We start from the raw sequence: 13,299 nt of genomic DNA, 5'->3' as shown, positions 1-13,299 counted from the left end.
TAGCCTAACAATTCCCAAAATAGGAGGCAGAAACCCAACACAGAACCAATTGTATCCAATATTTATGACACTCTTTGCATCCCATAATACTAACATTTAAAGTCTAACAGAACTATAAATAAAGTTGCCACTCTAAATGGTTGGGAATCACCCCCTAAAACAGTGAGCACTGTTTTTAACAGGCCAGCAAGAAGAGTCAAAGTTATTAAATACGCTCAGAGGGTGGCAAACTCATTTTGTGAAGCAATAACCCACCCCACACACGTGGATACAGTTCTAGGCCTGCTCAATTCACAGCTTAGGAACTTTTGCAATGGCACGGTAATCGTTTATGTGTTCTGCAATTTGCAAATCAAGAGCTCCCACGGGCAAATATTCCTCTGAGTTTGTTCTGTTACTGGAGAGAAATGATCCCATTTCGGAAAGGAAACGGGATCAACTACTGACAATTTTTTTGTTATTTTCATGGGGATTATTTTCTGGTTTCTTCTCCTGCAGAAATATCTCAGGTATGCCGTGTTTCTTAACAATTCTTTTAAAAGCACTCTGTAAGTATCTCCCCGCCACCCATCCAAGAAACTCTGTGTTGATCCACGGTGACTTCTAATCTTTAAGCTGAAAACAGACCGCATGCTTCACGATGCCATGTTTGGCAGTACGCTCTTTATCAGGTTACACACCCTCTCTTAAGGCACTTAAGACTGCTTTTTATTTTTACATACACCTAACAAGTCCAACTGAAAATCTCCTCCTGTTTCAACAGCCTGCTCAGCACACAGTGGGCACACACAGGCTGAGCACTAACCTTACAGGAACATGCTTGCTTAAACCCCTCCCAGTACACACGTCCTAAGAGTAGGCCAGCTCGGTACCCTCCATTCCTTTCAGCTTTACAGTTCATCGTGCCCCTCTTTGGCCTCTTGGTCTTTCAGCTTGAATTCTTCGGCGGTGACTTTACCATTTCCATCCCGGTCCTGATTGGTGAACATATTTTTGACAATCTTCTCAAAATCAAAACCAGGAGCTAGTTTTCCTTTACCAGAATCGACCTGAGCTTGAATGTACTCCGAAAACTGTGTGGGAAAGGAGGAGAAAACAGCTCGCTTAGAACAAACATTTAGAAGTGATGAGATAAATCTTACAACTTAAATTAGACTAATTAGGACAGACACAGGAGATTAAATTGTACTATGTGGAGCTCAAAAAGGAATTCCTTCACTTACTCCAGTGAGCTCTGGACCCATAAGAAGAGAAGTTATTTCTCATCATTTTGGATGTTGTTTTTTTTTCCTTCTAGAACTTAGGAAAGGTGAGTTGAACAAAAAGAACAACTTTGGAACCATTCTGTATGGAGAGAGGGTGTCTAATTCTACACGCTGACACAAGAAGTTTGTATCATAAAACAAGCTTCTACCTGCAGCTTAAAAGATTGTGCACATGAGAGAAGAATGAAACAGAAATGAGAGTCGAAATATCAGTGAAGGATGGTTGAATACTTTGCCTCTTAGACCTGCTCCTTAAAGATCTGACATTGACCACAGGAGACAATAGTACACAGTCTTAAGTAGTGTGACTATTCCTGTAATTTTTTTTCTCACTTCTCTTTCTAGAACTAAATAACCAATATTTTAATAGACACGACGGCTTCCTGTTACCTTGAAAACACTTATGATGTGAAAAAAGACAAGCAAAGCAAAGCAAAGCAAGCCCCCATTCTTCCATATCTGAGCACCTTGGTGATGGCAGCAGGAGAAAACCACTGGAAGTGTTTTCAACGCCTTAGCTTACCTCTTCCAAAAGAACCTCTCCGTCATGATTCTGGTCTATTTCTTCAAAAAGATTGGGAGAGACTTCACCATTCCATACAAACATGTATCCTTCAGGCAAGCCAGACACCAGCTCCAGCAGTTCAATGTCAAAAACTAACACAGCACTACCAGGCACTTCTCCTTCTGTCACAACAAATGGCAAAGAGAGGCATATGAAAAGTATATTTGCTTTTAATATGCAATTACATTTCTCTTCCAGCTCCAATGGGTTCTTTTCTACTGTGATCTCCAAGCCCTGGGATTCCAAGCCCACCACACCTTCCTGCTCAGCAGAGGTGAATGTAAAATGAAGGAAGGATTCAGAATAAAACTGTGTCCACATTTTCTTAATTAAAAAGTAAGTATTGTGGGAATTACTTGATCTTACCAATACACTGCATATCGAGTTGTTACTGACACACTCACATACACACACGTACTGACTACCATGTTGTAACAGCTCATAATGCCTCAGTTAAACCATAGGAGTTTAATTTATCCTTGAAAAAGCAAACTGAAGTCATCTCTAAGTTTTTTCCAGCAGCAACAAGAACAAGCTCTTCAGATCTGTGGGCACATATCAAACCACTGATGGTCACATAATGTTTCAAACATGGATATCAAACACAATTAGTATGATGCCAACTACCTACCACTGGTATATTCATAATGGGTTTTTAACACAGCAGATTTTTTTTCCATTTTACAAGGCATTTTCCAATTTATTATATATAACAACATAATTTTATAGAGTAGTATATAATGTCATGTATTTATAATACTCCTATTTCTTCATAATTCTTATGGAAACCAGGTACAAGTAAAAAAGCCTCTTTATCACTTTTCACAACTTAATTCTCCATTAAGCCTAACATTTGAAGCCTGACAGCTTTTATAAAATACAAACTGTTCTGGAGGCATTCAAAGAGCATAGCTACTTATGCAACTGCCTCTGTATTAAACCAGAGCTTTTTGCTCCTGGGCATTTCCTGGTTAGACTCCTTTCCTTCAGTTCTGTAACTGTAGAAGTTCTTGTCACTTCTACATTGTTCTTCCTAATTACTGCTGTCCCTTTCATTCAAAACTGATAAGCCTTAATGGCCTGAAACAGGGATACACCAAAATGCCTTGCATGTTTTACTGCTGGGGTTTCAACAGCAGCAAAAAATTGTTGCACATTCTGCATTCAGATTATGTGGTTTCTGAATTTTGAATTTTCATTGTATTTTCTAACACATTAACACTGAACAGTCCCCTTCAGATGTTTTTTGTCCACAAGTGAGCACCCATTCCCTATCAGTGAGAACAGTGTTTACATCCCTCTGCAACACCAGAGGGACTGGAGCTTTCCATTCTGGCAAAGTAACATTACTGGAGCATGTGTTATCTTTGTACTGGGAAAAAAATCAAAGAAATCGTGTTCAAGCAGCTAAGAGATACTCACCCTATATCCTACCGCACAGCCAGTAGCAAAACCTGCATAGATGCTCCAGAGATCCTAAGTGGATGTGTAATGTGTTTCACTTACTTACCCACTCCATCTTCTCCATAACCAAGATGGGGTGGTATAACCACCGTCCGTCGCTCTCCAACACACATATCTTGAAGGCCCATGTCCATCCCTATCACCACCTGCCCGGATCCCAGAACTATGTTGTAGGTCTTGCCAAGACTGTGTCTGGAGCAAGGGGGGAAGGAAAAGAACATAAAAAAATCAACATACTGCAGAGAATTTCTATTATTCAGAACTACCAAAGAAGTAGCAGTTCCTAGTTAGTGTTATTACTGCTATTTAAGCTGATGGTTCTTCGAATAATGCTTTGTTGCATGTCGCTCATTCCTAAAATTAGAAATTACCAAGAGATAACCCAAAAGATAAGCATATATTGTAACACCAAAAGAAGCTTGCTGTGTTAAGACTTATTACATTGCATGCACCACATCAGCAGGATCCTCTGTTCCGTCAGACTCTTTTGGTTATTTGGCTCGACTTTACCACTGCAGGACACGTTTGTACAACAGTGTTATTTGCAAAGAAAACTATTCAATGAATAGCAGGCTCATCTTAAAATTAGAATTGTTAGGACTCACAATCTTTGATGTCCTATGAACTGCTCTGATAAGACAGTCTCGACATCCCTTGGCTCGTGCCACGAAATGAGAATTGTGCACTTCTGTCACATAAAAGAGGTTCTGTATGCACGGTGATACTTCCATACATACCTGACTACAGCATAACATCACGTGCTTCAACATAAGCCAGCTTTTTAGCCCTCCAAGCCATTGTGTGAACTGTGAAAACTCTGCGTGACTTCCTATAGTAATTATAACCTGTTTAAAAATAGCTTTTTCCAACTTCCCTTCCAAAAATAAAATACCATTGAGATGACTAATGCTATCCAAAAGACAGCAGAAACAAGCTAGCAAAACTACTGAAACTGCAACAAACAGCGCTGTGTGCTTACTTTAGTTGTATATGAGAGACTGGAACGGTCTCTGCTATCCTCATAAACCTACTGTCAACAGGAAGGAGGAACATTATAATCCAGCAATAACCTGATGATAATCTCTCCATGCTGACACTTATTGCAACAGTAGTTGCAGTAAGGAAAGCCAGCACCCATGTGTGGTACAGACATGATGATGACTACTGCACAACACCCTTAAGCAAGCTTTAACACAACCTCATATTCCTACACCCTCTTTGTTCCTGGTTCTCTCACTATGACAGACTCCATTCCTCCTCCTATACATCTTAGGGAGGCAGACGTAAAAATACAATCTGTGTAACAGCTTTCCAGGCTATTCACTCTGCCTTCACCGCTGCCAGGGCCAATTACTTTAATGGGTAATATACTTACGTTGAGACTAGCAGAGTGCCATCCAGGAGCGAAGCATTGTAGTGATACTTCAAGTAATCTCCCTTCTTACTCAGTAGGCTACAGTTGGAAGGTTTGTAGTTAACAGTAATGCTGACTGAATCAGAGGGGTTGTGGAAATCAGCCACATGGATGTCAAAGACAAGCACTGCAGACCCAGGAATCTTTCCTAGATGCAAAGCAAATTAGGCAAGTAGTAGGAAAAGAAACGGTACCCAAAAAATCACGATGACCAGGTCCTGCACCCAGTAGGAATATTAATTCCCTCTACAACCACTACTGAGTCATTTTGCAATTTGTGTTCAGAAGTAAAGGATTACATCTCCTTTACAAACAACAGATGCAAGTTTCATCCAATGTAGGAAAGAGAACCAGTAGAAAAGCCCTGAGTTTGCACTCAGTTCCACGATGAAGGAAAAGAATACCCATTATTCTGAATCAGAAGACCACTCAGAAATGAAGAAATAAGCATGTATTTCCTGTGACCACCTTAAATGAGACTTGTTTTTGTTTCACGCAACAACTCATTAATGATCATCAGAATTCTCATAGGATTTCACATGCTTCATGGAATGCCTTTGTGTCTTAAAGGTTACGTTTTCCTAATGCCCTGATAGCAAGCAACTTCTTCCCCCTCTTCCCAAGATAATGTATAATTTCACTGCCAGCAATGCCAGGCACATCTAGAGCCAGCAACGAGGTTTTGGGGTTGTTTTTTTTTTTTTCGTAAGAAGCCTAATTCCCAAATCAACAGCCCAGAATCTGCATTCAGAGAAGAGAGAGAAGATTCTCAGTCAGTTTTTCCAAACATCAACCCCGGAGGTACCTTTTAAAATAGCAGACACAAAACTGTGATTGGCTAGAAGGATTATCATATTCAACCTCTCACACCAATCCTTTTAGTACGAGTAAGTCTTCCCAAAAGAATTTTAATTGTATGTTATACATACACAGATACTTTGCTGTTACATGCATCCACTGTTTACAGAGGCGGCTTAGGAGTCCACAAAACCTGTGGCTGTGGAAGGAATGGGGAAGAAAACTTAACACAGTTAATTCCTTTAGCACACAGCACTTGTTAAGACACACAGGAAGGAATCTGACTCTGCAGTGTTCCTGGCACCCGAGGACCAGTCTGTCTGAAACACTGATTATCCGAATGATTTCAGGTCACCAAGTACCAATCTGCCTGAAACATTAATTATCCAAATGATTTCAGGTCACCAGTTACATGAGAGATTGTCCTGCGTTCCTATTGTCCTACCTATTGGGTAATTAAAATAATTTTGCACGTTCTGGGTGTTATCCTGTCAGTTGTGTGCCCACAAATTAATGAACTAATTTATATGCCTTCTGAACGCCATAATGTTGGAACAAAACACTTCATATATCTTAACTACACACAACTGTACTGAGCAGCAAAGAAAACATCGTTCATTACAGAAATCTCAAATGAAAAGTCAATCTCACCTCTTCCTTCTTCTCCATACCCGAGATGGGGAGGGATTATTATTCTTCTCCTTTCGCCAGTGCATACACCTAGCAAACCTTCATCCATCCCAGCAATCACATAACCCTTCCCCACGTAGGTGTCATATGTACGATTTCGCGAGTAGCTGTGGAAAAGTATTTGCTTTTCAGCCATGGCAGGTGATCAAGAGAGCACAGAAACTTGCAGTTTTGCAACACTATTCTTAAACCAGTTAGGTCAAACACGTGGTCATTAACCATCACCAGAGAGAGACAATGCAATCATCATGAATGTAGGCCACCGAGTTTCATGAGTCAGTGATGCATATATGTCATTCATTAGCCAATAGTGGGACCCTGGCATGTTTGCAAATGCATCCCTACTGTATACTGAAAAAAATCTCACCTATGTCTGTACTTCATTACAATAGGGCATTGATTGAGTTTAAGTTGCTGAAAAAAAAGGTTTTCACCTTTAAATTTTCCCCTGCCTTAGCCCTATTTTTCTAAGGGCTTAGCAAGATACATTTTAGGCTCATTTTTGTGCGACACCAATCTCATGTTGCAACCACAGCTATGCTGTTGAACTGCTATGGGCAGGAGGTAGAATAAATAAGTTCTCCTGGGATGCGCAGCATTAAAATGAGTCATGACAACAAGACAGCATCAACACTATCCCTCCCTTCTTAACTATCCAAATAGCATAAACGTTGGTTTAAGAATATGCTTCGGCACCTAGGGTAAGAGTGAAACAAGCCTACAACAACAGATGATGATTACTGGTAGGATGTGTCTGTCTTCTGCCTTCCTTCGAGGCATGTTACATGAAGACACAACACAAAGAAAGGAAGGCAGAAAGGTTTTAATTCAACTTTACGAGGTAACTCTGGTGTAGAAGGAGATGAGCCCAGAACCTTAGTTAATTCAGGGGCTTGTTGAACTGCTCTAAGTCCGGGCAGATCTGGCTGAGTTTCCCAGGTTCTGTTCTGCAGTTGAATATTGCAGAGAAAGAAATGAATGAAAAGATTATTAGAGAGCTTGATCCCAGCCATTAGCTGAGCTTTTGGCATGCTCCCTGTACTAGTGACACTTTTTTCCTGGCCAACTCCAAGGCTTTCACTCAACATTTTCAGCTGCTCTGTGTCTTCCTAGGCTTGTAAGACATACCCTTTCTTGTAAATTCTGCAGGAAGCCAGGATATGACATCTGAATAAAGATAATAACAATTAACAGCTCTTTAGAACATTTTAACAGCCATCTACAAAGTGTTTATTACTAATTATTGACAAACACCCTGGTAAAAATACTACAACTATTTTAATCAATTGTTTAATCACTACAGAAAAGACAATACCCATTTACTTCTGGGGGAAAGAGAAAAAAAGAGACATTCTGGCCAGGTGCACTGTGGATAAGCTAGAAGTTCTTAACTTGCAAGTTCTTATAAGATGTTCTGAAAGCTGGAGAAGGAAAGTAATATACTGCTCATTAAAAACGAAGAAAATAATGTCCCAGTAAGTTACAAAGGGTATTATTCATCATACAATCCTGTACAAGGTACTAATGTACCCAGAGCGCTTTGAATATGAAGTAACAATTAAATTTCTTCCTTCTATCACATAAACCATGCTGATAAATTGTGTCTTGAAAAGCACTAGCCTTTAAAACATAGACAGCTTTCAAGTAGAGAAGAAAGGCTTCAGATATTAACCTCCAACTAGCCACAAGACCACTGACCCACAATTCTCAGGACATAAAAAATAAAATAGGAATCATATTTATTTTCTCTCTCTTCGGTTGCATTATCTACTTGGCATGTAAACTCAATGGAGCAAAGACAATTCAAGAGCTCACGTGTGAAGCATGCAGAGCTTCACCAGATGGATCACAACCCCTAGATGGTGACCCTGATACTGCCAAAATACAAAACAGCCCTCTGTCATCTGATTTTGGAAGGAGCTCTAACAGTGTTTTGTTTTTCTTAATACAAGAAGACTCCAACTCCATTCATAATTTTCAGAAAGGAAGTAATAGCAAAGAGTTCCACGTAGGTATATTATGAAGAAGATAGGCAAACCAAGTCAGAAATGGGATCTGTGGTGCTAAACAGTTTGGTCACCTGGAGTCAAACAATGTGCCATCCAAAAGCGTGCCATTGTAATGGTATCGGATGAAATCTCCTGTTTGGGTTCTTCGCTCACAAGATTCCGGCACAAGCTGGTTCTCAATAGTAATACCATCTTTGGGGTTATGGAGATCTAGCAAAACCACGTCAAAGACAAGAGAAGCTTGGCCAGGGATCTCCTTACCTGAAAATGGAAGAGCAGAAAACTGGTAGGACAGAGCACATGTTCAACAGGGAGCTTAAGAGCTCTTGCTGAAGAAAAGTACTGCCAAATCAGGCACTTCTTCTATAATAGATCAGCATAACCTGCTTCTGGTCAGTCATTCAGTAGGTGAGTTTGTCACTTAATTCTCCCATTCCATTACTTCCTGCTGTTCCTATAGTGATGGCACTGCCTTATCAAAAACAAGTCTCTTTAGTAATGCTCACCTTGGTCTCTGTATGCCACCAACTCCAATCTGAGTTCCATGTTTTAAGCCACCACTATTTCCAACACACTTTAAGAAAGTGCCTAAAATATCTGTCAAAATACAGATATAGTGTAACTGCTCTTCCTCTCTTGTTAACACCAGAACAGGAGCCTGCATGATGGAAGTAGATGGATAAACTACTTCCTGAGAGGTGCTCTCAGGAAAAAAATACCCCTCCAACAACACACAAATTACACTGTGGATTGTTTAGACTGAGATAAGTGAGCTCAAGATCTTGTCAAAATGTTGTAACACAGCCTGTGTATTTCTGTTTTCTGCTCTCTGTGGCAGTGATTGAAAAAAACTGTGCAGTCACCTGACTTCTACTTTTTGTAGCCATGATTACACTATAAGTGATATTCTCTTCAGTATGTAAAGATTACAATTTGTACCAACAATACATCAACTAAACAATGTACTGCTCACGTTAAAAAATAATTGTGTATTTTATAATCAGTTACATCCCACACATAATACATTTTCATCCTTTCTTTCCATCCCTTTTTTCCCTTTGTCTGATATAGGTAGTCACGTTGACCATGAACTTAAAATATACGAAGCTCAGGTTTGCTTTAGAATATAGATGGCTTGGATGAAAAAAAAAAACACAAAAGGAACAACTTTTACCATCTCCTTCTTCTCCGTATGCCAGGAAAGGTGGTATCGTGATAATGCGCTTCTCCCCTACGCACATTCCCAAGAGACCCTGATCCATTCCAGGAATCAGCCATCCAATCCCCACATAAGTATCATAAGTTCTCATCCGGTTATGGCTAAAAATACAAAACAAAACAAGAAAAAACAACAAACAATTCAGAGCTGCAGGCAGGAACAGTATTAATCCCCAGCAGCCAGACACTAAGCATGATACACGTACCAAGGTCTTGCTGCCTAGCATTCTCCAGAACCCTTAGCTATCTCGGTAACCTAGCAGAGGTTTTGAAAACTTACTTACAAACAGAATGGCAGCTGCTATTAAAGAATCATTTTCCACAGGACTTTAATGAAGGAGGTATGCTGTGAATTTAAAATCTCAATATAGAAGTGTTTATAGCTCAATTTCTTTTAGATCTCTGCCTGCTTCACTTTTAAAGCTTGCATGTAACACCAATAGCTATCCTGCAGTAGTGATAAAACTATTAGCTGACTGCAGCAGGCATTATTATAGATGCAGGATGCTAATACCCGTGCAGAAATTATACAGCTGTATGTTTTATTGGTCTGAGTCAGTACTGCTGTCCCACAGACACTGAATAAATTATTTTTATATGATGCTTGCTTTAATTTCTTGGGAAAACTGCCTGTGTTTCTGGTCAGATAACACTAATTGCTTTACCAACAGAGTGGGAGAAGAAGATGGTTTCACGTGACTGATTCAGACACCCACTAAAATACACACACAATCCAGCTGCACACCTGGAATCAAAGAGAGTCCCATCTAAGAAGGTCCCATTGTAATGGTATCGTACGAAGTCGGACACCTGGACCTTCCGAGCACACTTCTCAGGCTTGAAGTAAGTCTCAACCTGCACTTCATCTTCAGAATTCCAAAGATCTACCAGAAGCACATCAAAATGGAGCACAGCATTGGGCGGTATCACACCAGCTGCAAAAGCAGAACAACACGATGGAGTTCATCTCCCGTTTTCTAAAGAGAGGCAATCAAAAAGGGAATCAATCTGCACACTCCCTAAACAATCTGCAGTGCACGGCTTCTTCATTTGTGGGTTTGTATCTCTCTGTTCCTTAACACTTCTGCAGTTGCATAAGGGGAGGAGAATCTGAAAGCACAAACTGCTGCCACGTATGTCCATCAGCCCAAACGACCTTATGTGGCATTTGTTATTCCTGTAAGACCACAAGCAAAGCTGCTTTAGTCACTGACAAGACCTGGTGCAAATTGGCAATGGCAAAACACAAAAAGCATTTAACGAAACAGTAGATGCAAATAAATAGCTGTCTCTAGCTAGCATGGCAAGCACCCTGAAGGTCCTTCAGCACACTGTACTTACACACGCCTTCACTTCCATAGGCGAGCTTGGGGGGAATTGTCACAAAGCGCCGCTCGTTCACGCACATGCCAACCAGGGCCTTGTCCATCCCAGCAATAAGCTGACCTTTTCCCACAAACACGTTAAACGTGGATCCCCTGTCATAGCTGTGAGGGGAAAAGCAGGGAAAAAGGTTAGTGGTTTGTTTGACGATTCTTCTGCTGTTTTTTGAGGGGTTACCTGTACTCAGTCCCCACTTTGACTGTTAGGCCAAGGTTATCGAGAGGCTATCATACCAACACTGGCAATCAGCATTAAAAAACACTACACGAGACTGGCAAGCTTTGCAACATGAGACATCATGCTTGGTGGCTTCTAGAGCAGAGGAAAGAGAATAAGTTGCCTTTGAGTCTCAACTGTGAGTTTTGCCCATCAGTTAACTATCTTCTTCTCATTTCACTTAGATTTGAATAAACAGTAAAAACTAGAGCTGAGCTTTGAACAGCAAGTTGGCCAGATCGAAAATCAGTCCATTTGATTACGAGATCTTCCACTGCAAGAAGACAGAAACACTCAAAAGATGAAAGAAATTGCTCTGAATGTTGAAGAAAGCCTTCCACACAGACCTGAAAGCAGTGTTGGCACAGCATAGCACCAACACCAGTTGGTCCTGCTGCTGCCCCAAGCCCCCACACCACACCGTTCTGCTGGATCTGAGTTACCACCATTTTTTTTTTCAGATAGCCAGCACTGCCATACTGCAGGGGAAATGATGTCAAACCCTCCCTCGAGGATGCCTGTGTCACTCACACAACAGACTGAGGTCCCAGCAGCCCCTCCGATGGTTCACTGGGAGCTCTCAGCTTCCTGCCAATCACTTCCCTGAGAACAGAGAGCCCTCTATAGGCAGCTCTCATTTTCTGTTCCACAGATACTCTCTGCTCACCCGCAAGGATGGAAAGTATTTAAATAAGCTCCCGATAAAGCGTGGCACTGTGCTTGGGATGAACTTAAAACCAAACAGTTTTTTGTTCTTCTTCTGTGGGTTTTCTTTTATTATTTTTGACAAAAATAAACCTGCAATTAAGAAACCATTGGTGCTGAGGAGGAGCTGAACAAAGCAGAAATAACTGACTTGGCAGATCCCTTACAGCTCAGCAACATTGGTTTCTATCAGCAGAACTCACCACACAGCATATCCACAGACAACTAAATTTGAGCTTAAAAACTCAAAACATTTTGCAGCTGTGGAAATAAAAACGTTCATGTGGGCAGGAAACAAGAATGAATATAGAGGTGTATAAGTTAATTACATGAAACAGCTAACACGGGGAGAGCTGGGAGTAGTGTGTTGGCAAGAGGAGCAGTATTACTGCTTGGGAGCATCTGCATAGGACAGGAAGCTTAAGGCCCAAAGACATTTTCAACCCAGTCCAACCCCACACAATTCACACCCACACCACCACTAACTTGGAATGAAGCTCTGCCAGTAACTCTGTGCTCCACAAGCACACTCTCAGCCATGGGGCCCAGGTGCACAGCGCAGTGCAGAGCTCTGCAAGCACACCTCAGCACATGAGTGGGCAGAGCAAGGATGTCTGTGGATCCAGCAGGAACACATCTCTGAACACGTGGCTGCTTCCCACAGTGGCACGCATTTTCAAGTGAGTGGGGAGCACACCGCCCTCATGCACAGCCATCCAGCACCGCACTGGGAGCCCCACAGGACCTCCCTCTGCGTGATTTCCCCGGGGCACGGGGAAGACTGTCGATGTTACAGAGAAGCAAACAGGCAGAGAGCAGTACTCGTGTCCCTCTCGGTCTCCTGATCCCACTGTTTAGGCTTTCTGATCCCAACAAAACAGGAGAAAGGCGGCAAGGCGTTTCGCTGGAGGTAGTTCGCGCTGACTCAAGGGTAACAACAAATATTTCTGAGCAAGCACCGCTCCCGTGTTTCTAGGCACGATGACTCCGAAAGCTTTACAGGGTTGAGCCTCAAAAAGCCGGAGGAAAGGAGCGGAAGGAAGCAGGCAGGAAATCCCTGGGCTCCGTGACGGGGACACTGCTTCCCACCAGCACATCCCGACGGCCCCGGAGCCCCTCGGGCAGCAGGGTGTACCCAAAGCGGGACCGCAGCGGTGCCCCCTCTCCGGACCGCAGCCCTCCAGCCTTCCTTCCCCCTGCACAGACACGGTCAGCGCAACCCCGCCCCACGCGGGACACCCACCCGACGACCACGACGGGCCCCTCCTGCGGCATCCCCCGCCTCCCTCCCGGCCCCGGGGCCGCACGCCGACCTGGAGTCGAAGCGGGTGCCGTCGGGGAAGGAGCCGAGGTAGTGGTAGCGCACGAAGTCGCCGCGCCGCACGGCCCGCGGGCAGCGCTCGGGCACGAAGCGCCGCTCGACGTGGACGTCGGCGCCGTCCCATGGCGGCTGTGCGGCGGGCACCGGCGGAGCCTGGCAGGCAGCCCAGCTCACCAGCAGCGCCGGCAGCAGCAGCAGCGCCCCGCAGCCCGCGCCCCGCCGCTGCACGGCCGCCGGCCCCGCCATGGAGG

At 42.8% G+C, this 13,299-nt stretch overlaps 1 protein-coding gene across 1 annotated transcript; it reads right to left on the bottom strand.

Moving 5' to 3' along the window:
• FKBP9 (FKBP prolyl isomerase 9) lies at positions 1-13,299 on the bottom strand. The gene is made up of 10 exons (XM_065751819.1): positions 13,041-13,299; positions 10,765-10,910; positions 10,169-10,358; positions 9,380-9,525; positions 8,277-8,466; positions 6,158-6,303; positions 4,670-4,856; positions 3,341-3,486; positions 1,789-1,952; positions 1-1,073 (listed from the first exon to the last, which is right to left on the bottom strand). The coding sequence occupies exons 1-10, from the start codon at positions 13,292-13,294 to the stop codon at positions 891-893; spliced, it is 1,752 nt and encodes a 583-aa protein (XP_065607891.1). The 5' UTR covers positions 13,295-13,299; the 3' UTR covers positions 1-890.

This window comes from Cyrtonyx montezumae, unplaced genomic scaffold (assembly GCF_038088225.1).
Source record: "Cyrtonyx montezumae isolate F1298 unplaced genomic scaffold, pur_monq_1.0 scaffold_8, whole genome shotgun sequence".
Taxonomy (NCBI): Eukaryota; Metazoa; Chordata; class Aves; order Galliformes; family Odontophoridae; genus Cyrtonyx; species Cyrtonyx montezumae.
Note: the sequence above shows the minus strand (reverse complement) of the source record. Positions and strands in the feature narration are given on the sequence as shown.